The following is a 27104-nucleotide window of genomic DNA, read 5'->3' as shown; positions in this document are numbered from 1 at the left end:
CTACCAGCTCCAAGGTAGATGATGTGTTTGCTCAGGGGTTGTTGCCCCATGGGAAAGTGGTAGGAACTAAAGGCCAGTCCCCTCTCTGCAGAGGTGAGGGAGGCCATCTGCTGATGTGGTCTGGACTTGGCACCTCCTCGTTGATTAGCCCTGTGTTTCAGCGGCCCCATCAGCTTCTCTTCGGCTAGCCAGCTTTAAGTGCCTGTGGAATCCCTCACAGCGTAACCCTGATTTCTCCACGCAATACAATCATATATTTACCTTTTTTTTCCTCCCTAACACACACAGGCTTTTCCCAAAGGCGGTACATTTTAACCCAGTGTGACTGAAGTGGATTGGTGAGTCTCTTCCACTCATGCAACTCCCCCTGTGTATTGTAAGCCAACACCAAGCAATTGGGGTGGCAGGTTGCCTAGTGGTTAGATCGAATCCCCGAGCTGACAAGGTAAAAAAAATCTGTCGTTCTGCCCCTGAACAAGGCAGTTAAAACCCACTGTTCCCCGGTAGGCAGTCATTGTAAATAAGAATTTGTTCTTAACTGACTTGTCTAGCTAAATTAAATTCAAATGTAATTGTAAAATCATTAACAATTCTCCCTAAAGTTCCATCCACACTGTTGTCGAAATAGCAAGTATATGTTGAGTGTAGTTGTGGGCTAGATGTTGCCATATCCTGAACCCAATAGCATGTACATATTTCCCCTCACCTCACGGAATGACAGCTACTGCTAAATAAATAGTAAGACCTCAAGTATATTTATATAAACTATTTCCATTGTTGCTTTTTCTCACAATGTGTGTGGATTCATCTACTGCACTGTTTTCTGTGTTTTCTTTTGAAGTTTGGTTTGGAAAAGGTTCTGTTTGGAACATGGGCCTAGAACTGCTCTCCTGCTGTTCTCCTGGCTATGCTTTTGGTTATATTTTGCGGTAAAAATAGATATCTTTTTAAACGCTGTACTTTCCTGTGTGTTGAGTCAATAAAACACCACTAATTAGATTGTCCAATTGGCTCCCTGAGCAAGAACCTGCAATAATGGCTACTCACAAGGTGCCTTATTTCAGCCATAGCTTTATGTTTGAATGATTTGGTGCACTTAAGAGTTCTCAGCCATGAGTAATAATCATGGAGGACATTAATGATCTCCACCATTGAGGTTAAATAAGCTAGTGCTAACCACCACAGCTTTCGGGAATGTGGCTGACTAGCTCACACGGTAGGAGAGCTAGTCAGACCTCCCTTGAAGCCAGCCGTTTACATGAGGTTGCCCTGTAGCTGATTCGGCTTGCTCAAATAGTGGGGTACATTTATCAAATCAAATCCTGGGCCTCCCAGGGGGGGTTCAGTGGGTTTGTGAGAGGCTGAGAGCTCAGGCCAGAACAGTATGCTGTAGTTAAACCAGTGGACCGAAGAGAAGGGCTTCACTCTCTAGGACACTAATGTTCAACATACACAGAGCAGGGTAAATGGCCTGTCACTGCTGCCAACAACAAGTAATGTTCAACATACACAGAGCAGGGGAAATGGCCTGTCACTGCTGCTAACAACAAGTAATGTTCAACATACACAGAGCAGGGGAAATGGCCTGTCACTGCTGCCAACAACAAGTAATGTTCAACATACACAGAGCAGGGGAAATGGCCTGTCACTGCTGCCAACAACAAGTAATGTTCAACATACACAGAGCAGGGGAAATGGCCTGTCACTGCTGCTAACAACAAGTAATGTTCAACATACACAGAGCAGGGTAAATGGCCTGTCACTGCTGCCAACAACAAGTAATGTTCAACATACACAGAGCAGGGTAAATGGCCTGTCACTGCTGCCAACAACAAGTAATGTTCAACATACACAGAGCAGGGGAAATGGCCTGTCACTGCTGCTAACAACAAGTAATGTTCAACATACACAGAGCAGGGTAAATGGCCTGTCACTGCTGCTAACAACAAGTAATGTTCAACATACACAGAGCAGGGTAAATGGCCTGTCACTGCTGCTAACAACAAGTAATGTTCAACATACACAGAGCAGGGGAAATGGCCTGTCACTGCTGCTAACAACAAGTAATGTTCAACATACACAGAGCAGGGGAAATGGCCTGTCACTACTGCCAACAACAAGTAATGTTCAACATACACAGAGCAGGGTAAATGGCCTGTCACTGCTGCTAACAACAAGTAATGTTCAACATACACAGAGCAGGGTAAATGGCCTGTCACTGCTGCTAACAACAAGTAATGTTCAACATACACAGAGCAGGGTAAATGGCCTGTCACTGCTGCTAACAACAAGTAATGTTCAACATACACAGAGCAGGGTAAATGGCCTGTCACTGCTGCTAACAACAAGTAATGTTCAACATACACAGAGCAGGGTAAATGGCCTGTCACTGCTGCTAACAACAAGTAATGTTCAACATACACAGAGCAGGGGAAATGGCCTGTCACTGCTGGTAATGTTCAACATACACAGAGCAGGGGAAATGGCTGTCACTGCTGCTAACAACAAGTAATGTTCAACATACACAGAGCAGGGGAAATGGCCTGTCACTGCTGCTAACAACAAGTAATGTTCAACATACACAGAGCAGGGGAAATGGCCTGTCACTGCTGCCAACAACAAGTAATGTTCAACATACACAGAGCAGGGGAAATGGCCTGTCACTGCTGCCAACAACAAGTAATGTTCAACATACACAGAGCAGGGGAAATGGCCTGTCACTGCTGCCAACAACAAGTAATGTTCAACATACACAGAGCAGGGGAAATGGCCTGTCACTGCTGCTAACAACAAGTAATGTTCAACATACACAGAGCAGGGGAAATGGCCTGTCACTGCTGCCAACAACAAGTAATGTTCAACATACACAGAGCAGGGGAAATGGCCTGTCACTGCTGCCAACAACAACCACAGAATGCTTTGACTATCACTGTATCAGTACTCTACTCTTATCAATTCTTGCCACCCTTCACATTTTGCTGTGCCTATCGTAACATAGGAACGGCCTCCTTTACTGTGCTCTATGTCAGATGTGGTTTATCATGTGATCTTCTTTCTCCCAGATGGAGTCTCCGGTGTCCGTGCCCGCCACTCCACCGTTCCATCTCATGGCGCCGGTGGGCAACAGCAATGACAGCATCGCCTCACCCTGTGAGCAGATCATGGTGCGCACGCGCTCAGTGGCGTCCAACACGACGGACATGGCCTTGGCCACGGAGCCCGAGTGCCTGGGGCCCTGCGAACCCGGGACCAGCGTCAACCTGGAGGGCATCGTCTGGCAGGAGACAGAGGACGGTAAGAGTTGTTCTATGGGCTGAGGGATACGGGGATATCATGTTGGTATAGTCTCTGTTTGAGGCGGGCTCTCCTACTCAGTCATTTCTTTGTTTTGTTTTTTGGTTTCCTTATGGTTTCCTATTGTAAAGTATCTTTGGGTAAAAACACTGTGAAAGTACTAGGTTATTTATTATTATGAGAAGGGACCAGAGCAATTTTTTGTGCTACAAAAACCTGTATATTTTCTCTTTTTTGTGGAAAAGGGAAATGTGTTGCCTGGGATTTCTTCAATTTTTTGTTGTTGTGTGGGGCCTATTATTTTATGTAGGGCCTCACGATAAAATGTCATGAGGAGGAAAAGCAAGATGTTTTAGTTTTCTTTTATCCGCTGCCAAAAGTACAACTGGTATGAATTGTAAGCCTCTCTTTGGATAAATAATTCATTCATTAATGCAGAAGAGACATTCTTCAAAGAGGTGCATTTGGCAGTTATTCTGTGAGTTTTAACCACCGCCTACAACGGGAGATGGCTCATCAGCGTTCCAGGGGCCGAGGGTCTTGTCTGCTTTGTGTGTTCTCACGGTGAGTCGGTCTACCCTCTATAGCCTGCTCGTCTGTCCTTCTCCCTCGCTCAGTAATGGAGAAAGGAAATAGCCGCCGCCTCCTCATTTTCAGCAGTTAGCCATTACAGATTTAAAAGCATCTCATTTCACAAAAACCTTCAGATCTGTCGTCCTCGGCGCAGGCACAGCTAGCCCGCCTGCTCGGACATGCTTTTCCCCCGCGGGGATGCTAATGTGTTTAAACTGAAGGACTGTGCAGCACCAGATTGCCTTTAATGATTCAGCGCTGGAGTTGGAACACAGCGTATCCACATAGTAGTTTAGTCACTTACACTTACAACCCTTAGTGTTTCGAGAGGGCGGGAAAGATCCTCTGTGAGGTGGTGCTGTCTGTCTCCTGGTCCTCTGTGAGGCGGTGCTGTCTTGTCTCCTGGTCCTCTGTGAGGCGGTGCTGTCTGTCTCCTGGTCCTCTGTGAGGCGGTGCTGTCTGTCTCCTGGTCCTCTGTGAGGTGGTGCTGTCTGCCTCCTGGTCCTCTGTGAGGTGGTGCTGTCTGCCTCCTGGTCCTCTGTGAGGTGGTGCTGTCTGCCTCCTGGTCCTCTGTGAGGCGGTGCTGTCTGCCTCCTGGTCCTCTGTGAGGCGGTGCTGTCTGTCTCCTGGTCCTCTGTGAGGCAGTGCTGTCTGTCTCCTGGTCCTCTGTGAGGCGGTGCTGTCTGCCTCCTGGTCCTCTGTGAGGCGGTGCTGTCTGTCTCCTGGTCCTCTGTGAGGCGGTGCTGTCTGCCTCCTGGTCCTCTGTGAGGCGGTGCTGTCTGTCTCCTGGTCCTCTGTGAGGCGGTGCTGTCTGCCTCCTGGTCCTCTGTGAGGCGGTGCTGTCTGCCTCCTGGTCCTCTGTGAGGCGGTGCTGTCTGTCTCCTGGTCCTCTGTGAGGCGGTGCTGTCTGTCTCCTGGTCCTCTGTGAGGCGGTGCTGACTGTCTCCTGGTCCTCTGTGAGGCGGTGCTGTCTGTCTCCTGGTCCTCTGTGAGGCGATGCTGACTGTCTCCTGGTCCTCTGTGAGGCAGTGCTGTCTGCCTCCTGGTCCTCTTGTGAGGCAGTGCTGTCTGTCTCCTGGTCCTCTGTGAGGCGGTGCTGTCTGCCTCCTGGTCCTCTGTGAGGCGGTGCTGTCTGTCTCCTGGTCCTCTGTGAGGCGGTGCTGTCTGTCTCCTGGTCCTCTGTGAGGCGATGCTGACTGTCTCCTGGTCCTCTGTGAGGCGGTGCTTTTTTTGTCTCCTGGTCCATTAACAGCCATGAATCAGGGGTCAGGAGGCGTCTGGCTGCAGGCGTGCCCACGTGCCCCCCCGCATTCCATGACCCCTGCCGCCACGATGTGGTCAGATGAACGAACACACACACACACTAACTCCCAGTTCACCCTATGGTGGCTGCTGAGCAGGAGATGTGACTGGGGAAGCTGAGAGATGGTGACTAGCTGCCCCCCTCTGGGAGCAATAGACTGTAGACATCAAGGCTCAATAGTATCCACTTCAGTGCAGGACAGAGAGAGATGCCGTGTGTATGGAAGGAGAGCCTCGACCACTTCATCTGGCTATGTTTAAGGAGGGGGACTATTTAATACCTGTTGTTAGAAGCTGAACATTCAGAAGCGCGTGTGTTATCGATGTGACTGTTTTTCGCTGCATGATTAAAACGTCTTAGGATTTATCCCCCCCCCACCCGTGTCTTCCGACGTACTCGTATGCAAATCAGGACAATGTGTAGTGTCAGAAAGAGAGATTATTTAATGAGGTACGAGGGGGTATATCACGGCTAAGGGCTGGGTCCGGGCACTCTGCGTTGTGTCGTGCTTTAAGAACATCCCTTAGCCGTGGTATACTGGCCATATATCACAAACCCCTGAGGTGCCTTATTGCTTTTATAAACTGGTAACCAACGTAATTACTGCAGTAAAAATACGTTTTGTCATACCTGTGGTATACCACGGCTGTCAGCCAATCAACATTCAGGGCTCGAACCACCAGTTTATAATAGTCAATATATTCTACATGTTTTCCCCCCCAGTGGTGCAATTACACATCACTCAACACGTCAACTGCATATCCACAGCTTCCTTCATTAAAGTGGGTCACGTTAAGTTGGTTTGTGATATTTCACTGCCAAATGCTGACCTTTCTTGCCGTGCGGTATGTATCGAGTGCTGTGTAAATCAATGAGCAACCCCATGCTGGACCTGACAGGGAGAAGTATTGGCAGGGGAGGAGACTCCCCTGAATCCTCCAGCGCCCCTGACTCACAGACACACACACGGGCCAAGACCCACTGTGGGGTTGCCACAGTTACAGGCGTCTACACCCGGGCATTTTTTTATTTAATGTGTTATGATTTGGGGATTCAATTAACTTTGTGGGGGGGGGGGTAGAATTGTATTTTTGTGGTGTTTGGACAAAGAACAATGGAGACGTGTGTGTGAGTGGAGAATTAAGCAGTGGAGGAAGCTGTGAGGAGTGAAATATCTATTGTTGGAGCTCTGTCGTGCTGTTTGAAACAATGTAGCTCTGTCGTGCTGTTTGAAACAATGTAGCTCTGCCGTGCTGTTTGAAACAATATAGCTCTGCCGTGCTGTTTGAAACAATATAGCTCTGCCGTGCTGTTTGAAACAATGTAGCTCTGTCGTGCTGTTTGAAACAATATAGCTCTGTCGTGCTGTTTGAAACAATGTAGCTCTGCCGTGCTGTTTGAAACAATATAGCTCTGCCGTGCTGTTTGAAACAATATAGCTCTGCCGTGCTGTTTGAAACAATATAGCTCTGCCGTGCTGTTTGAAACAATGTAGCTCTGCCGTGCTGTTTGAAACAATGTAGCTCTGTCGTGCTGTTTGAAACAATGTAGCTCTGCCGTGCTGTTTGAAACAATATAGCTCTGTCGTGCTGTTTGAAACAATGTAGCTCTGCCGTGCTGTTTGAAACAATGTAGCTCTGTCGTGCTGTTTGAAACAATGTAGCTCTGCCGTGCTGTTTGAAACTGTTTGAAACAATGTAGCTCTGCCGTGCTGTTTGAAACAATATAGCTCTGCCGTGCTGTTTGAAACAATGTAGCTCTGCCGTGCTGTTTGAAACAATATAGCTCTGCCGTGCTGTTTGAAACAATATAGCTCTGTCGTGCTGTTTGAAACAATTGGTTGCTAAGCCAACTGAGAGGAGGCTCTGGGGTTCACAACTGAGAAAGCCCTTCTCGCTCAGATCTCGGTCCAGGTTGTCAGAAAAGCCGTTGCTTTGTACCCAGGCTTGTTTTTGTCCCCGTCCAACAAGAATAAAATATTGGCACTGAGATGTGGATGTCGAGTTTGTCTACGTAGGGGAGCTGATTTGAACACACACACACACACTGCGAGGAGCCCCTGGGGGGCTTTGCAGTTTCCCTGGCAGAGATATTCACTGTGGTGTAGGTAAAGCTCGCTCGGAGCATGCTCTCACTACCCACTACACCACTCTTTTGTCAATCTCACTCGCTCAGTCCTGTGGTTTTGGCCTCTCACTCTCCCAGTCCCGTGGTTTTGGCCTCTCACTCGCTCAGTCCTGTGGTTTTAGCCTCTCACTCTCCCAGTCCCTTGGTTTTGGCCTCTCACTCTCCCAGTCCCTTGGTTTTGGCCTCTCACTCTCCCAGTCCCTTGGTTTTGGCCTCTCACTCTCCCAGTCCTGTGGTTTTGGCCTCTCACTCTCCCAGTCCCTTGGTTTTGGCCTCTCACTCTCCCAGTCCCTTGGTTTTGGCCTCTCACTCTCCCAGTCCTGTGGTTTTGGCCTCTCACTCTCCCAGTCCCTTGGTTTTGGCCTCTCACTCTCCCAGTCCCTTGGTTTTGGCCTCTCACTCTCCCAGTCCCGTGGTTTTGGCCTCTCACTCTCCCAGTCCCGTGGTTTTGGCCTCTCACTCTCCCAGTCCCTTGGTTTTGGCCTCTCACTCTCCCAGTCCTGTGGTTTTGGCCTCTCACTCTCCCAGTCCTGTGGTTTTGGCCTCTCACTTCACCAGTCCCTTGGTTTTGGCCTCTCACTCTCCCAGTCCCGTGGTTTTGGCCTCTCACTCTCCCAGTCCCGTGGTTTTGGCCTCTCACTCTCCCAGTCCCGTGGTTTTGGCCTCTCACTCTCCCAGTCCCGTGGTTTTGGCCTCTCACTCTCCCAGTCCCTTGGTTTTGGCCTCTCACTCTCTGGCCTGTGGTTTTGGCCTCTCACTCTCCCAGTCCCTTGGTTTTGGCCTCTCACTCTCCCAGTCCCGTGGTTTTGGCCTCTCACTCTCCCAGTCCCTTGGTTTTGGCCTCTCACTCTCCCAGTCCCGTGGTTTTGGCCTCTCACTCTCCCAGTCCCTTGGTTTTGGCCTCTCACTCTCCCAGTCCCGTGGTTTTGGCCTCTCACTCTCCCAGTCCCGTGGTTTTGGCCTCTCACTCTCCCAGTCCCGTGGTTTTGGCCTCTCACTCTCCCAGTCCCTTGGTTTTGGCCTCTCACTCTCCCAGTCCCTTGGTTTTGGCCTCTCACTCTCCCAGTCCCGTGGTTTTGGCCTCGGCTTTCCCTCTCACTCATCACTCATCCCCTTCTGTCCACAGCTAGGCCTCGCTCCATTCCATCCATGGACCAGCCCTACTGGTCTAGACAGTCCAGCCCTACTGGTCTAGACAGTCCAGCCCTACTGGTCTAGACAGTCCAGCCCTACTGGTCTAGACAGCCCAACCCATCCCTACTGGTCTAGACAGCCCAGCCCAGCCCAACCATACTGGTCTAGACAGCCCAGCCCAGCCCAACCATACTGGTCTAGACAGCCCAACCCAGCCCTACTGGTCTAGACAGCCCAACCCAGCCCAACCATACTGGTCTAGACAGCCCAACCATACTGGTCTAGACAGCCCAACCCTACTGGTCTAGACAGCCCAACCCAGCCCAACCCTACTGGTCTAGACAGCCCAACCCAGCCCAACCATACTGGTCTAGACAGCCCAACCCAGCCCAACCCTACTGGTCTAGACAGCCCAACCCAGCCCAACCATACTGGTCTAGACAGCCCAACCCAGCCAGCCCTACTGGTCTAGACAGCCCAGCCCAGCCCTACTGGTCTAGACAGCCCAGCCCAGCCCTACTGGTCTAGACAGCCCAGCCCAGCCCTACTGGTCTAGACAGCCCAGCCCAGCCCTACTGGTCTAGACAGCCCAGCCCAACCCTACTGGTCTAGACAGCCCAGCCCAGCCCTACTGGTCTAGACAGCCCAGCCCAGCCCTACTGGTCTAGACAGCCCAGCCCAGCCCTACTGGTCTAGACAGCCCAGCCCAGCCCTACTGGTCTAGACAGCCCAACCCAGCCCAACCCTACTGGTCTAGACAGCCCAACCCAGCCCTACTGGTCTAGACAGCCCAACCCAGCCCAACCCTACTGGTCTAGACAGCCCAGCCCAACCCTACTGGACGATACCTATAATGGGGAAAAAGGGTTTTCTAATCAGGGTGTCCACGTATCCTTAGTCTTAAGCTCTTAAATTCATTCATTTAAATTAAAGGCCTTAAAATGTCTTAAATTCAGTTTTCAATGTTCTTAAAAAATGTGACCGGAAATTACTAGTGTTTACGTTAAATTGTGCTGCTGTTTAATCTGTAAATCTAATTATAGCCTACTACCAAGGTTCATTTTCAAGATGCTAAAGCGCTCTACAAGCAGCCTACGGCGTGTGTGTGCGTGTGTGTGCGTGCGTGCGTGCGTGCGTGCGTGCGTGCGTCCGCCCGCCCGCCCGCCCGCCAGATGAGAGCACAGCGAATAAGGTATTCAAAACATTCCTTGTAGCTTGGCTAGTTAGCTCACGTGTTAGCTAGCTAGTTAACTATTAGATGATTTTGTCAGTTAAGTGCGTTATCTTAATGATTCTTCTAATGAAAGTGTCTACTCTTTGCCCATGTGCCTGTTTTGCTGTGGCCTGCTGCAGTCATAACGAGTGAGATACTTTTCACTGCCTTTCCTACTGCGCTTCTGCAGAAAAAGATGTTCGGATTCTATCGATAAGAAAACGCTATAATGTGTAATGCTCAAGGGATCGCTGTGCTCTCATCTGGCAACGACGGGCGGACTCTCTCTCACACACACACACACACACACACACACACACACACACACACACACCGTAGGCTGCTTGTAGAGCGCTTTAGCATCTTGAAAATGAGCCATGGTAGTAGGCTATAATTAGATTTACAATTTCATTTTACAGATCAAGGCCACCTGCCAAATAAATGCAGGTAGGTTTTTGGCATTGGAGGGTAAGAATGTCTAATTCACCAGCCACGTTGGTGCATGGTGACTCCGCACTCTGCGGTGCGAGCGTTTATTTAATATTATCCAAGTATGGTCTCAAGTACGAGTTGTGATTTGATAGCTAAATAAATGCTGCAGTAGCTTTTTTCAAAGTATTTCTGACGTTTTTGTTTCATATCTGGTACTGCACAAAGAAATCTGTGCTGAAGGATTCGTTTTTTTATAGAAGCAATGGGCACAGTCATAAAAGTTACTCAAGTCTACTAAAGTGAGACTTTGTCCTCGTGATTCTTGGCTATTTACCTTGTTTTGTTCACAAGCCAGGTTGTTTTTCAATGTTTTAGTTTGCTCACACTGCTAGCAAAAAGAGACATGGTTTACCTTTACTGGGGACATTCTCACAGGCACAACGTGACGTGATGACTCAAGTACCAAGATAACTTTAAAGGACCGGCTAAACTATTATGTTCAAATGCTCAGGTCGGAGAATATTACAGTACATTCGCAATATTCCCCGTGACTTCTTACTAGTACATACATGTGTTGTTATAGAAACATTACTCATTGCTCATCGGTTTGTGTGTTTCTTTGTGTAATTAGGGCCTCAAAAAAGTATTTTGACTGGTAAAAACCTAAAGACGCTAGTTATGCTAGCTAGCTTCCATTAATCAGGATAGATATCTCCTAATAGAAACCAGGCTCTGAGGGGTGGCCACCCGGAGACTCTAGCTCTGACTACAGCCGGTTTGGGGACTTATTGGACGATGACAAGCTACACGCGCCACTCTCGTGAAAAGCAAGAGCAAGAACATTTTCTCTCTCCGCTGGAAGTGCCATGTAGACCATTTTGCATTATAAATTCACAGGGAATTTTATTTGTTTGTGTCATTTTAACAGAAAACCGATAAAAAAAAAAAATATATATATATATATTTTTAAATGCCTGTTTTAAACATTATGAAAAATTATCCATTTATCAAAGATCATCCAATTAATGTGGGGCGGCAGCGTAGCCTAGCGTAGCAGCGTAGCCTAGTGGTTAGAGCGTTGGACTAGTAACCGGAAGGTTGCAAGTTCAAACCCCCGAGCTGACAAGGTACAAATCTGTCGTTCTGCCCCTGAACCGGCAGTTAACCCACTGTTCCTAGGCCGTCATTGAAAATAAGAATTTGTTCTTAACTGACTTGCCTAGTTAAATAAAGGTAAAATAAAAAAAAATGTTATTTTTTTTCTTGCAGGTAAATATGACATTGTAGTCATTTAGTAAACGCTCTTGTCCAGAGCGACTTAAAGTAGAAATTAGGATTAAGTGCCTTTTGCTCAAGGTCACATCAACAGATTTTCACCTAGTCGGTTCGACCTTTCTGTTTACTGGCCCATCGCTCTTAAAACACAAGCTAATATTTACCTTCTTACTTCAGCTGCACATTCCCCTGCGCAACAGGCTACTGTATAAAAATATGTTATCGTGTATTTATAAAGCCCTTTCTACATCAGCCGATGTCACATAGCACAGCATACAGAAACCCAGCCTAAAACACCAGAGAGCAAGCAATGCAGATATAGAAGCACAGTGGCTAGGAAAAAACTCCCTAGGAATGCTGGAACCTAGGAAGAAACCAGACTCTGAGGGGTAGCCAGTCCTCTTCTGGCTGTGCTGAGGGGAGATTATAGGAGTACATGGCAGATCGTTCGTCAAGTATGGATGCTCGCCAACGTTTTAATAATTATACAAGTTTATTGCTATAGTTATCATCTTGGGTGCAGATGGCCCTTTGTGTTAGTGTAAAGGTGCAGATGGCCCTTTGTGTTAGTATAAAGGTGCAGATGGCCCTTTGTGTTAGTGTAAAGGTGCAGATGGCCCTTTGTGTTAGTATAAAGGTGCAGATGGCCCTTTGTGTTAGTGTAAAGGTGCAGATGGCCCTTTGTGTTAGTATAAAGGTGCAGATGGCCCTTTGTGTTAGTATAAAGGTGCAGATGGCCCTTTGTGTTAGTATAAAGGTGCAGATGGCCCTTTGTGTTAGTATAAAGGTGCAGATGGCCCTTTGTGTTAGTATAAAGGTGCAGATGGCCCTTTGTGTTAGTATAAAGGTGCAGATGGCCCTTTGTGTTAGTATAAAGGTGCAGATGGCCCTTTGTGTTAGTGTAAAGGTGCAGATGGCCCTTTGTGTTAGTGTAAAGGTGCAGATGGCCCTTTGTGTTAGTGTAAAGGTGCAGATGGCCCTTTGTGTTAGTGTAAAGGTGCAGATGGCCCTTTGTGTTAGTGTAAAGGTGCAGATGGCCCTTTGTGTTAGTGTAAAGGTGCAGATGGCCCTTTGTGTTAGTGTAAAGGTGCAGATGGCCCTTTGTGTTAGTGTAAAGGTGCAGATGGCCCTTTGTGTTAGTATAAAGGTGCAGATGGCCCTTTGTGTTAGTGTAAAGGTGCAGATGGCCCTTTGTGTTAGTATAAAGGTGCAGATGGCCCTTTGTGTTAGTGTAAAGGTGCAGATGGCCCTTTGTGTTAGTGTAAAGGTGCAGATGGCCCTTTGTGTTAGTGTAAAGGTGCAGATGGCCCTTTGTGTTAGTATAAAGGTGCAGATGGCCCTTTGTGTTAGTATAAAGGTGCAGATGGCCCTTTGTGTTAGTATAAAGGTGCAGATGGCCCTTTGTGTTAGTATAAAGGTGCAGATGGCCCTTTGTGTTAGTATAAAGGTGCAGATGGCCCTTTGTGTTAGTGTAAAGGTGCAGATGGCCATTTGTGTTAGTGTAAAGGTGCAGATGGCCATTTGTGTTAGTATAAAGGTGCAGATGGCCCTTTGTGTTAGTGTAAAGGTGCAGATGGCCCTTTGTGTTAGTATAGAGGTGCAGATGGCCCTTTGCGTTAGTATAAAGGTGTGAATTTGTGACTGACTCCTATTAAATGTATGCAGTGAGTATTAAGGCCTACTACAACAGGGAGCAGTAGAGGGGGTCAGTCAGTGTGTAATGGTCAGGGATCAGCAGGAGGGGTCAGTCAGTGTGTCGTGGTCAGGGAGCAGCAGGAGGGGTCAGTCAGTGTGTCGTGGTCAGGGAGCAGCAGGAGGGGTCAGTCAGTGTGTCGTGGTCAGGGAGCAGCAGAGGGGGTCAGTCAGTGTGTCGTGGTCAGGGAGCAGCAGAGGGGTCAGTCAGTGTGTCGTGGTCAGGGAGCAGCAGGAGGGGTCAGTCAGTGTGTAATGGTCAGGGATCAGCAGGAGGGGTCAGTCAGTGTGTCGTGGTCAGGGAGCAGCAGAGGGAGTCAGTCAGTGTGTCGTGGTCAGGGAGCAGCAGGAGGGGTCAGTCAGTGTGTCGTGGTCAGGGAGCAGCAGAGGGGGTCAGTCAGTGTGTCGTGGTCAGGGAGCAGCAGAGGGGTCAGTCAGTGTGTTGTGGTCAGGGAGCAGCAGGAGGGGGTCAGTCAGTGTGTTGTGGTCAGGGAGCAGCAGAGGGGGTCAGTCAGTGTGTCGTGGTCAGGGAGCAGCAGGAGGGGTCAGTCAGTGTGTCGTGGTCAGGGAGCAGCAGGAGGGGTCAGTCAGTGTGTCGTGGTCAGGGAGCAGCAGAGGGGGTCAGTCAGTGTGTCGTGGTAAGGGAGCAGCAGAGGGGTCAGTCAGTGTGTTGTGGTCAGGGAGCAGCAGGAGGGGTCAGTCAGTGTGTTGTGGTCAGGGAGCAGCAGAGGGGGTCAGTCAGTGTGTCGTGGTCAGGGAGCAGCAGAGGGGGTCAGTCAGTGTGTCGTGGTCAGGGAGCAGCAGGAGGGGTCAGTCAGTGTGTCGTGGTCAGGGAGCAGCAGGAGGGGTCAGTCAGTGTGTTGTGGTCAGGGAGCAGCAGAGGGGGTCAGTCAGTGTGTCGTGGTCAGGGAGCAGCAGAGGGGGTCAGTCAGTGTGTCGTGGTCAGGGAGCAGCAGGAGGGGTCAGTCAGTGTGTTGTGGTCAGGGAGCAGCAGGAGGGGTCAGTCAGTGTGTCTGCACAATCAGTTAACACTACTCAAGGTCTCAGTGTGAGGGCTTGTTTTTCAGCCCCAGGGAAGCACAAACGGCACACGGCTGCCAAGCCCTCTGCCCTCAGAGGAAAGGAAAAGAACGAGGAGGGGATTTGGAGCTGTTCTCTCTCCCTTCCATTCAGCGGGAGTCGCTCAGCTTGTGTTAAATGGCTGGTGAGGTGATTTCAAAAGAGCGCCCCCTCACCCTGGTCATGTGACCCGGATATTCAGAGAGTCGTCACCGTAGCCTCGCTACAGGAGCAAGACCTCATCAAAACAGATGTCTGGCATCCGCATTCCATCCGCATTCCATCCATTTTCTAATGCTTGCAGAAGTGGTATATTTTGTTCCTTTGGTAAACATTTAAAAGTTTGTTGATTACCTAATTCAATTTGAGTTTTCAGCCTACGGCCAATTATTTGAACAAAAATAGGAGAAGCACCAATGTGACCTCAAGTATCCATATTGGCACAATTACTGAGACCAGTTGAATGTTAGTGCCAAATTGGCCTCCAGACTTCATCCTTATTGGAACAACAAGATAAGGTGATAACTTTTGAAAGCCCAGCTCTACCACAGATTTCAGCTACATGGTTCTAGCTAGCTTTGTGTGTGTGGAAGAGTGTAATCCAATGCCACAGAAAGCCGGAATCACGATGGCAGAGTTTATCAGTTACCATTTAGCAGTGAAGGGATTTCATTCCTTTATACCCGGTAGTCGATCGGCACCGTTTCCTCTGGGATTAAAACCTTTATCACTGTTATCAACACTTTGGACAACGTAGAATAATGCCACACAGCTCTCGTCAACACAATGCCATTTAAACATCAATTGAGAACATAAACTCTCTGACTTTCAGGCTGGATGGGATTGTGCACTGGTGGGTGACGCTAGCACAGGCCCTTTATTTAGTCCTCTAGACATTTACATTATATGGATTTTGTCCACTCTCATCTATTTGACCTGCAGTTGGTGAATGGGGAAAAAATACAATACGACTAGTTAAATGAGAATGGTGCCTGGGGGCCTCGGACGACCTGCAGACTTGACCCACCGCAGGGGAGGGGGGCCTTAGTGGCCAGGGGGAGGAGGGCCTTAGTGGACAGGGGGAGGGGGTCCTTAGTGGCCAGGGGGAGGAGGATTACGGGGTCCATGCCTGCCTATTTAATGAAAGACCTTCCAGTGGGGGAAAGATGAAACTGGTGACCCAGGCAGGAGAGGTTCCCAGACCTCTAGGCTCCCTCTGGGAGCTTGTCAGCTCTTTGTTGCCATTAGAGGCTTTTGATGGGAGAGGCGAGGAGGGATGAGCGGAGCAAGGCTGGTGGTGATCTTTGATGGGTGAGGTGAGGTGAAGTGGTCTTTGTTGCCATTAGGGAGGTCTTTGAGGGAGGTGAGGCGAAGTGGTCTTTGTTGCTCTGCAGGGGCAGTGGAAAGGAAGGGGTTCCTAGCTGGTGCCCTTGAGAATCAACATGGGGGCAACCGGTTCATGTCTCTCGTAGCTTCTTTCTCTCTCATTGTATCTTGCCATTTTACTTTTCTTATTACTCTTTTCTGTCTCCATTTCTTCCTGGGCCTCTTTTTCTGTTGCTTACTTTCCTCTTCCTGGGCCTTTCTGCTTCCTGGGCCTTTCTGCTTTCTGCTTCCTGGGCCTTTCTGCTTCCTGGGCCTTTCTGCTTTCTGCTTCCTGGGCCTTTCTGCTTTCTGCTTCCTGGGCCTTTCTGCTTTCTGCTTCCTGGGCCTTTCTGCTTCCTGGGCCTTTCTGCTTCCTGGGCCTTTCTGCTTCCTGGGCCTTTCTGCTTCCTGGGCCTTTCTGCTTCCTGGGCCTTTCTGCTTCCTGGGCCTTTCTGCTTCCTGGGCCTTTCTGCTTCCTGGGCCTTTCTGCTTCCTGGGCCTTTCTGCTTCCTGGGCCTTTCTGCTTCCTGGGCCTTTCTGCTTTCTGCTTCCTGGGCCTTTCTGCTTTCTGCTTCCTGGGCCTTTCTGCTTTCTGCTTCCTGGGCCTTTCTGCTTTCTGCTTCCTGGGCCTTTCTGCTTCCTGGGCCTTTCTGCTTCCTGGGCCTTTCTGCTTCCTGGGCCTTTCTGCTTCCTGGGCCTTTCTGCTTCCTGGGCCTTTCTGCTTCCTGGGCCTTTCTGCTTCCTGGGCCTTTCTGCTTCCTGGGCCTTTCTGCTTCCTGGGCCTTTCTGCTTCCTGGGCCTTTCTGCTTCCTGGGCTTGATTTCAAATGATCCAGGCTAACTCCAATGTACTTATCAGATGAGGAAGGGAGGCCTATTTTGGTTGCATCTTTTTCACTTGCTAAATCCATTCATTTTAACCAACTGTAGTAAGTTCAGAAGCTACTTGACTCCTTCAACTCGGCCATGGAGAAGGAAAAATAATTACCTACAAATCCTCCAACCGTATCTGAAGATCTGCTCTGTACGCTCTCTGGTTCAGTAAGACCCCGGCAAGTGGAGCTTGTAGTCTGAGTTTGGGCTTGTCAGCCGTGTCACTTTGCTGCTCTTTGTATGCGCAGTCTGCGGAGAGGTATGATAAACAACCGCAGAGTCCCAGACTTCAAGTATGAAAAACAGCATGGCTTTACCGCTCCGCAACGAGCCGTTCTCCAACTGGCTGTCTTCTACGAGCCGTTCTCCAACTGGCTGTCTTCTACGAGCCGTTCTCCAACTGGCTGTCTTCTACGAGCCGTTCTCCAACTGGCTGTCTTCTACGAGCCGTTCTCCAACTGGCTGTCTTCTACGAGCCGTTCTCCAACTGGCTGTCTTCTACGAGCCGTTCTCCAACTGGCTGTCTTCTACGAGCCGTTCTCCAACTGGCTGTCTTCTACGAGCCGTTCTCCAACTGGCTGTCAAACCCCAGGCAGGTTCTCTGGGAGGGGACAAACCCCAGGCAGGCTCTCTGGGAGGGGACAAACTACAGGTAGGCTCGCTGGGAGGGGACAAACTACAGGTAGGCTCGCTGGGAGGGGACAAACCCCAGGCAGGCTCTCTGGGAGGGGACAAACTACAGGTAGGCTCGCTGGGAGGGGACAAACTACAGGTAGGCTCGCTGGGAGGGGACAAACCCCAGGCAGGCTCTCTGGGAGGGGACAAACTACAGGTAGGCTCGCTGGGAGGGGACAAACTACAGGTAGGCTCGCTGGGAGGGGACAAACTACAGGTAGGCTCGCTGGGAGGGGACAAAGACTATTTAATTCGGGCCAATTTCAAGTTTTCATAACAATCTGTAATCTGCATTTTTGGAAGCAAGTTATGGCCGATTACATTGCATTCCACGAGGAAACTGAGTGACAGGCTTACCACTTGTTACGCGAGTGCAGCAAGGAGCCAAGCTAAGTTCCTAGCTAGCATTAAACGTATCTATGAAAAATGATCTATCTTCAGATAATCACTAGTTAACTACACATGGTTGATGATATTACTAGGTTAACTAGCTTGTCCTGCATTGCATATAATCAATGCGTTGCCTGTTAATTTATCATCGAATCACAGCCTACTTCAACTTCGCCAAACGGGTGATGATTTAACAAATGCGCAATCGTTGCACCATTGTACCTAACCATAAACATCAATGCCTTTCTTAAAATCAATACACAGAACCTGCATATTTAGTTAAAAGAAATTCATGTTAGCAGGCAATATTAACTAGGAAAATTGTGTCACTTCTCTTGCGTTGATTGCACGCAGAGTCGGGGTATATGCAGCAGTTTGGGCCGCCTGGCTCGTTGCAAGCTAATTTGCCAGAATGTTACATAATTATGACATAACATTGAAGGTTGTGCAATGTAACAGCAATATTTAGACTTAGGGATGCCATCCGTTAGAACAGTTCCGTATTTCACTGAAATAATACACTTTTTGTTCTAAATGATAGTTTACGGATTTTACCATATAAATGACCTAAGGCTCGTATTTCTGTGTTTATTATATTATTATTAAGTCTATGATTTGATATAGCAGTCTGACTGAGCAGTGGTAGGCAGCAGCAGGCTCGTAAGCATTCATTCAAACAGCACTTTACTGTGTTTGCCAGCAGCTCTTCGCAATGTTTGATTCACAGCGCTGTTTATGACTTCAAGCCTATCAACTCCCGAGATTAGGCTGACAATACTATAGTGCCTATAAGAACATCCAATAGTCAAAGGTATATGGAATACAAATGGTATAGAGAGAAATAGTCAACAATCATAACTCCTATAATAACTACAACCTAAAACTTCTTAACTGGGAATATTGAACCACCAGCTTTCATATGGTCTGAGCAAGGAACTTAAAAGTTAGCTTTTTTACATGGTACATATAGCACTTTTACTTACTTCTCCAACACTGTGTTTTTGCATTATTTAAACCAAATTGAACATGTTTCATTATTTATTTGAGACGAAATAGATTTTATTTATGTATAATATTAAGTTAAAATAAGTGTTCATTGTTCATTTAGTATTGTTGTAATTGTCATTATTACAAATATATATATAAATATAAATCGGACGATTAATCGGTATCGTCTTTTTTTTTGTCCTCCAATGATTGGTATCGGCGTTGAAAAATCATAATCGGTCAACCTCTAATGTGTAGTGGGGGGTCAATGCCTGGTGGTTGTGTGTAGTGGGGGGTCAATGCCTGGTGGTTGTGTGTAGTGGGGGGTCAATGCCTGGTGGTTGTGTGTAGTGGGGGGTCAATGCCTGGTGGTTGTGTGTAGTGGGGGGTCAATGCCTGGTGGTTGTGTGTAGTGGGGGGTCAATGCCTGGTGGTTGTGTGTAGTGGGGGGTCAATGCCTGGTGGTTGTGTGTAGTGGGGGTCAATGCCTGGTGGTTGTGTGTAGTGGGGGGTCAATGCCCGGTGGTTGTGTGTAGTGGGGGGTCAATGCCCGGTGGTTGTGTGTAGTGGGGGGTCAATGCCCGGTGGTTGTGTGTAGTGGGGGGTCAATGCCCGGTGGTTGTGTGTAGTGGGGGGTCAATGCCCGGTGGTTGTGTGTAGTAGGGGTCAATGCCCGGTGGTTGTGTGTAGTGGGGGGTCAATGCCCGGTGGTTGTGTGTAGTGGGGGGTCAATTCCTGGTGGTTGTGTGTAGTGGGGGGTCAATTCCTGGTGGTTGTTTGTAGTGGGGGGTCAATGCCCGGTGGTTGTGTGTAGTGGGGGGTCAATGCCCGGTGGTTGTGTGTAGTGGGGGTCAATGCCTGGGGATTGTGTGTAGTGGGGGTTCAATGCCTGGTGGTTGTGTGTAGAGGGGGTTCAGTGCCTGGTGGTTATGTGTAGTGGGGGTTGTGTGTAGTGGGGGTTTAGTGCCTGGGGGTTGTGTGTAGTGGGGGTTCAGTGCCTGGGGGTTGTGTGTGGAAGTGAGTGAGTGAGGGAGTTAATTTGTTTTCTTGTCAAACTCCCCAGTGCTCGTGTGGTGGGTCACCTGCTGAAGCAAGGCTAACGCTAGCCCTAAAAATGCTTTAAAGTACGACCTAAGTCGTTTTTCTGTACTTTATTTACTATTTCTATTTTTGACAACTTCTACTTTTACTCCATACATTTTTCCTGACAACCAAAAGTACTTGTTACATTTTGATGCTTAGCAAGACAGGAACATTTTCCAATTCATGCACTAATCAAGAGAACATCCCTGGTCATCTCTACTGCCTCTGATCTGACGGACTCACAGACTCACTAAGCACATTCTTAGTGTTGCCTCTTGGCTATCCGTAAATTTAAAAACATTTGCTTAATATAAGGAATTTTGAAACAATTTACTTTTGTGTATGTATATTTGGGTACTTTTTCCACAACTGTCTGAAAGCAACACTGTGTGGCCTTTTTACCACTTCTTATTGGTGCTGTGGTTACATTCATACACTCAGCGCTCACACTTCACATAGACTAGGTTACATTCATACACTCAGCGCTCACACTTCACACAGACTAGGTTACATTCATACACACACTTCACATAGACTAGGTTACATTCATACACACACACTTCACATAGACTAGTCTACATTCATACACTCAGCGCTCACACTTCACATAGACTAGGTTACATTCATACACACACTTCACATAGACTAGGTTACATTCATACACTCAGCGCTCACACTTCACATAGACTAGGTTACATTCATACACTCAGCGCTCACACTTCACATAGACTAGGTTACATTCATACACTCAGCGCTCACACTTCACATAGACTAGGTTACATTCATACACTCAGCGCTCACACTTCACATAGACTAGGTTACATTCATACACACACTTCACATAGACTAGGTTACATTCATACACTCAGCGCTCACACTTCACATAGACTAGGTTACATTCATACACTCAGCGCTCACACTTCACATAGACTAGGTTACATTCATACACTCAGCGCTCACACTTCACATAGACTAGGTTACATTCATACACTCAGCGCTCACACTTCACACAGACTAGGTTACATTCATACACACACTTCACACAGACTAGTCTACATTCATACACACACTTCACACAGACTAGTCTAGATTCATACACACACTTCACACAGACTAGGTTACATTCATACACACACTTCACACAGACTAGTCTACATTCATACACACACTTCACACAGACTAGTCTACATTCATACACACACTTCACACAGACTAGGCTACATTCATACACACACTTCACACAGACTAGGTTACATTCATACACACACTTCACACAGACTAGGTTACATTCATACACTCAGCGCTCACACTTCACATAGACTAGGTTACATTCATACACTCAGCGCTCACACTTCACACAGACTAGGTTACATTCATACACTCAGCGCTCACACTTCACATAGACTAGGTTACATTCATACACTCAGCGCTCACACTTCACATAGACTAGGTTACATTCATACACTCAGCGCTCACACTTCACACAGACTAGTCTACATTCATACACACACTTCACACAAGACTAGTCTACATTCATACACACACTTCACACAGACTAGTCTACATTCATACACACACTTCACACAGACTAGTCTACATTCATACACACACAATTTACATTTAAGTCATTCAGCAGACGCTCTTATCCAGAGCGACTTACAAATTGGTGCATTCACCTTATGACATCCAGTAGAATAGTCACTTTAAAATAGTGCATCTAAATCTTAAAGGGGGGGGTGAGAAGGATTACTTATCCTATCCTAGGTATTCCTTAAAGAGGTGGGGTTTCAGGTGTCTCCGGAAGGTGGTGATTGACTCTGCTGTCCTGGCGTCGTGAGGGAGTTTGTTCCACCATTGGGGGGCCAGAGCAGCGAACAGTTTTGACTGGGCTGAGCGGGAACTGTACTTCTTCAGTGGTAGTGAGGCGAGCAGGCCAGAGGTGGATGAACGCAGTGCCCTTGTTTGGGTGTAGGGCCTGATCAGAGCCTGGAGGTACTGAGGTGCCGTTCCCTCACAGCTTCAACTGGAAGCCAGTGGAGAGAGCGGAGGAGCGGGGTGACGTGAGAGAACTTGGGAAGGTTGAACACCAGACGGGCTGCGGCGTTCTGGATGAGTTGTAGGGGTTTAATGGCACAGGCAGGGAGCCCAGCCAACAGCGAGTTGCAGTAATCCAGACGGGAGATGACAAGTGCCTGGATTAGGACCTGCGCCGCTTCCTGTGTGAGGCAGGGTCGTACTCTGCGGATGTTGTAGAGCATGAACCTACAGGAACGGGCCACCGCCTTGATGTTAGTTGAGAACGACAGGGTCCAGGGTCCAGGATCACGCCAAGGTTCTTAGCGCTCTGGGAGGAGGACACAATGGAGTTGTCAACCGTGATGGCGAGATCATGGAACGGGCAGTCCTTCCCCGGGAGGAAGAGCAGCTCCGTCTTGCCGAGGTTCAGCTTGAGGTGGTGATCCGTCATCCACACTGATATGTCTGCCAGACATGCAGAGATGCGATTCGCCACCTGGTCATCAGAAGGGGGAAAGGAGAAGATTAATTGTGTGTCGTCTGCATAGCAAGACTTCACACAGACTAGTCTACATTCATACACTCAGCGCTCACACTTCACACAGACTAGGTTACATTCATACACACACTTCACACAGACTAGTCTACATTCATACACACACTTCACACAGACTAGTCTACATTCATACACACACTTCACACAGACTAGTCTACATTCATACACACACTTCACACAGACTAGTCTACATTCATACACACACTTCACACAGACTAGTCTACATTCATACACACACTTCACACAGACTAGTCTACATTCATACACACACTTCACACAGACTAGTCTACATTCATACACACACTTCACACAGACTAGTCTACATTCATACACACACTTCACACAGACTAGGTTACATTCATACACACACTTCACACAGACTAGTCTACATTCATACACACACTTCACACAGACTAGTCTACATTCATACACTCAGCTCACACACTTCAATCTTCACCTGTGTTTTACCATTCATATATGTGAATTTGGGGACATCCCCCACCTCCTCAGAGCAGTTATGTGATTTCAGGGACTTACATGAGTAGTGTTTAATGGACAGAATCAGATTTTTAATGTCTTGGCACAGACTATTGACTTCCTTTACGAGGCTCCGGTGTTGAACCTCAGCATTGCCTGCCATTTGAAATAACATTTGCATGCCTGAGAAAATGACATGGAATTGGCAGAGAGCTTCAAATAATATTACTAAAAATATTTATATTCATGAAATCACAAGTGCTATATAGCAAAACACAGAGAGCTTCATTTTCTCTTGCACCTTACCCAGACAATGGAACCCAGGTTCATTTTCTCTTGCACCTTACCCAGACAATGGAACCCAGGTTCATTTTCTCTTGCACCTTACCCAGACAATGGAACCCAGGTTCATTTTCTCTTGCACCTTACCCAGACAATGGAAGCCAGGTTCATTTTCTCTTGCACCTTACCCAGACAATGGAACCCAGGTTCATTTTCTCTTGCACCTTACCCAGACAATGGAAGCCAGGTTCATTTTCTCTTGCACCTTACCCAGACAATGGAAGCCAGCTTCATTTTCTCTTGCACCTTACCTAGACAATGGAAGCCAGGTTAATTTTCTCTTGCACCTTACCCAGACAATGGAAGCCAGGTTCATTTTCTCTTGCACCTTACCCAGACAATGGAAGCCAGGTTCATTTTCTCTTGCACCTTACCCAGACAATGGAACCCAGGTTCATTTTCTCTTGCACCTTACCCAGACAATGGAAGCCAGGTTCATTTTCTCTTGCACCTTACCCAGACAATGGAACCCAGGTTCATTTTCTCTTGCACTTTACCCAGACAATAGAACCCAGGTTCATTTTCTCTTGCACCTTACCCAGACAATGGAACCCAGGTTCATTTTCTCTTGCACCTTACCCAGACAATAGAACCCAGGTTCATTTTCTCTTGCACCTTACCCAGACAATGGAACCCAGGTTAATTTTCTCTTGCACCTTACCCAGACAATAGAACCCAGGTTCATTTTCTCTTGCACCTTACCCAGACAATGGAACCCAGGTTCATTTTCTCTTGTACCTTACCCAGACAATGGAACCTAGGTTCATTTTCTCTTGTACCTTACCCAGACAATGGAACCCAGGTTCATTTTCTCTTGCACCTTACCCAGACAATAGAACCCAGGTTCATTTTCTCTTGCACCTTACCCAGACAATAGAACCCAGGTTCATTTTCTCTTGCACCTTACCCAGACAATGGAACCCAGGTTCATTTTCTCTTGCACCTTACCCAGACAATGGAACCCAGGTTCATTTTCTCTTGTACCTTACCCAGACAATGGAACCTAGGTTCATTTTCTCTTGTACCTTACCCAGACAATGGAACCCAGGTTCATTTTCTCTTGCACCTTACCCAGACAATAGAACCCAGGTTCATTTTCTCTTGCACCTTACCCAGACAATAGAACCCAGGTTCATTTTCTCTTGCACCTTACCCAGACAATGGAACCCAGGTTCATTTTCTCTTGCACCTTACCCAGACAATGGAACCCAGGTTCATTTTCTCTTGTACCTTACCCAGACAATGGAACCTAGGTTCATTTTCTCTTGTAAATTACCCAGACAATGGAACCTAGGTTCATTTTCTCTTGCACCTTACCCTGACAATGGAACCCAGGTTCATTTTTCTCTTGCACTTTACCCAGACAATAGAACCCAGGTTCATTTTCTCTTGCACCTTACCCAGACAATAGAACCCAGGTTCATTTTCTCTTGCACCTTACCCAGACAATGGAACCTAGGTTCATTTTCTCTTGCACCTTACCCAGACAATAGAACCCAGGTTCATTTTCTCTTGCACCTTACCCAGACAATGGAACCCAGGTTCATTTTCTCTTGCACCTTACCCAGACAATGGAACCCAGGTTCATTTTCTCTTGCACCTTACCCAGACAATGGAACCTAGGTTCATTTTCTCTTGCACCTTACCCAGACAATGGAACCCAGGTTCATTTTCTCTTGCACCTTACCCAGACAATGGAACCTAGGTTCATTTTCTCTTGCACCTTACCCAGACAATGGAACCCAGGTTCATTTTCTCTTGCACCTTACCCAGACAATGGTACCCAGGTTCATTTTCAGTGGTAGGCCTAATGGTTACCTTTCCAACAATGTACTGATGTCATACTAACTTTTGGAAGATGGGATAATTGCTCCCAAAGCTGTTCTGTCTGCCTAAACGTGAAGTCACGCAAGTTGATCATCGTTTGTTTGAAAGGCTTGTCTCGTTGAACTATTTTTCGTCTCATTGTTGTGCCGTTAACTTTGGTTCTATTGATGTTTTTACTGCTCTGACAGTTCAGAACGGTGGTAAAGTGTTGGACAGCTATAGGCTTTTGAGTTAATGGTACATACTCCCTTTCTTGAAACCAAACCAATATTCTGCACTTGAGTTAAGCAACATTATCTGCAGTGTGCTGTGTAAACACAATCATTGTGACTGATATTTGAGAGAAGCTTCTAAGGCAAAACTGTCGGCTTACTGAGTTCAGGTCAATTATGAAAGCCAAAGCCCCTGAGGGAATGTCTCAATGAAAATGGACTGTCTGAGTGAGTGAGTGTGTTTCTTTGGAAGCTCATCCTGTGATACCAACTGCCCCCTAATGGTCGAATAAGGGTATGGCAGTCTCTCTCAGCAGCCAGTCACACAGACGAGTCGAGCCTCACTTCTCCACTTCCTCTCGCTCTGCTAGTATCAAAGTGTCTGTCAGCCCGATGCACAAACCATTCGGGAGACAAATTGAAGGCGACAGACCTGGGCTCTGGCAACCAGGGAACTCTTTCATATGCCTCAGCTGTTTCCTTCCCGACACAAAAATAAACTTCTTTTTTTTTCCCTGTGGAGCCTCTGCAGTCTGCAGGCAGCAATGTCAGCTGGAGGACAACACCACTCTGTTCTCCTCCTCCTTCATCCCTCACTCAGCTGCATACAAATGGCTGTCTGTCAGTGTACTGTGCTGCTCCCAGCCTCTGTAATCAGGAACTGCTCTGTTCTAATGGAGGCGGGAGGGGTGTGTGTGTGTGCAGTTCCAACCCCAAAACCAGCGTGCTGAATACTGAACAGCTGCACCTATTCTATTCAATGCTCTGAGATTGACCTGAATGTTGCTTGGTGCCGTCTTTACTCTTGGGGAATTAATAGGAAACCAGAGAAGAAGACAGACGTTTTACGTTTCCCCAGCCGATTGTGTTTTTATGTTCGTTTATTTGCGGGGGGTTGGGTGTATTTTGTACCTAATGTAGCCGCTACCGTCTCTTATGACCGAAAATAACTTCTGGACATCAGGACTGCGATTTACTCACCTTACGGGCCGGGAGAATCCTTCTTTTCCTTTACCTTCTTGACGCTACCCGTCCCGTTAGCGGGATAAGTGTATAGGGGCGGCAGGGGAGCCTAGTGGTTAGAGCGTTGGACTAGTAACCGGAAGGTTGCGAGTTCAAACCCCCGAGCTGACAAGGTACAAATCTGTCGTTCTGCCCCTGAACAGGCAGTTAACCCACTGTTCCAAGGCCGTAATTGAAAATAAGAATATGTTCTTAACTGACTTGCCTGGTTAAATAAAGGTAAAATTAAAATTAAATCAACAACCGCTGAGTTGCAAATAATATTACTAAAAATATTTAAATTCATGAAATCACAAGTGCAATATAGCAAAACACAGCTTAGCTTTTTGTTAATCCACCTGTCGTGTCAGATTATGAAAGTATGCTTTACAGCGAAAGCAATCCAAGCGTTGCTTGCAAGTGTACGTTTATCGATCACTCAACAAAACATTATGAACACCCAGCATCAAAGCAGCTTGGTCACGAAAATCAGAAATGCAATCAAATTCATCGCTTACCTTTTGATCTTCGGATGTTTTCACTCACGAGACTTCCAGTTACACAATAAATGTTCCCTTTGTTCCATAAAGATTATTTTTATATCCAAAATACCTCCGTTTGTTTGGCGCGTTATGTTCAGAAATCTACAGAGCGGTCACGCCAACGCAGACGAAAATTCCAAATAGTATCCGTAATGTCCACAGAAACATGTCAAATGTTTTTTATAATCAATCCTCAAGTTGTTTTTTAAATATATAATCGATAATATATAAACCGCAGCTGTCTTTTTCAGTAGGAGAGGGAGAGGCCATGGCTGCCCAAACTCTGTTGCATGAGCAAAACTCACGCGAACACTTGACGCAATGTTATCTTTCTCGCTCATTTTTCAAAATAAAAGCCTGAAACTATGTCTGAAGACTGACACCTTGAGGAAGCGATGGGAAAAGGAATCTGGTTGATATCCCTTTAAATGGAGCAAAAGCAGGCTATGGAGTTTTCAAAATAGAAGCCACTTCCTGGTTAGATTTTTCTCAGGTTTTCGCCTGCAATATCAGTTATGTTATACTCAGACAATATTTTGACAGTTTTTGAAACTTTAGTGGTTTCTATCCTAATCTGTCAATTATATGCATATTCCAGCATCTGGTCCTGAGAAATAGGCTCTGTACTGGTACCCCTGTATATAGCCTCCACATTG

General features: G+C 47.4%; 1 protein-coding gene across 6 annotated transcripts in view; it reads left to right on the top strand.

Annotated features, from left to right (window-relative positions):
- LOC118380719 (zinc finger protein 609-like) overlaps positions 1–27104 on the top strand; it is a 231931-nt gene that overhangs the window by 170598 nt on the left and 34229 nt on the right. For all 6 annotated transcript variants that reach the window (XM_052480847.1, XM_052480845.1, XM_052480846.1 and 3 more), the window contains one exon: positions 3063–3294. In XM_052480847.1, the coding sequence (XP_052336807.1) occupies positions 3063–3294 (232 nt within the window). The remainder of the gene's footprint in view (positions 1–3062; positions 3295–27104) is intronic.

The sequence above is a fragment of the Oncorhynchus keta genome, chromosome 26, assembly GCF_023373465.1.
Source record: "Oncorhynchus keta strain PuntledgeMale-10-30-2019 chromosome 26, Oket_V2, whole genome shotgun sequence".
In the NCBI taxonomy this organism is placed as follows: Eukaryota; Metazoa; Chordata; class Actinopteri; order Salmoniformes; family Salmonidae; genus Oncorhynchus; species Oncorhynchus keta.
This window is presented reverse-complemented; position numbering and strand designations above follow the sequence as displayed.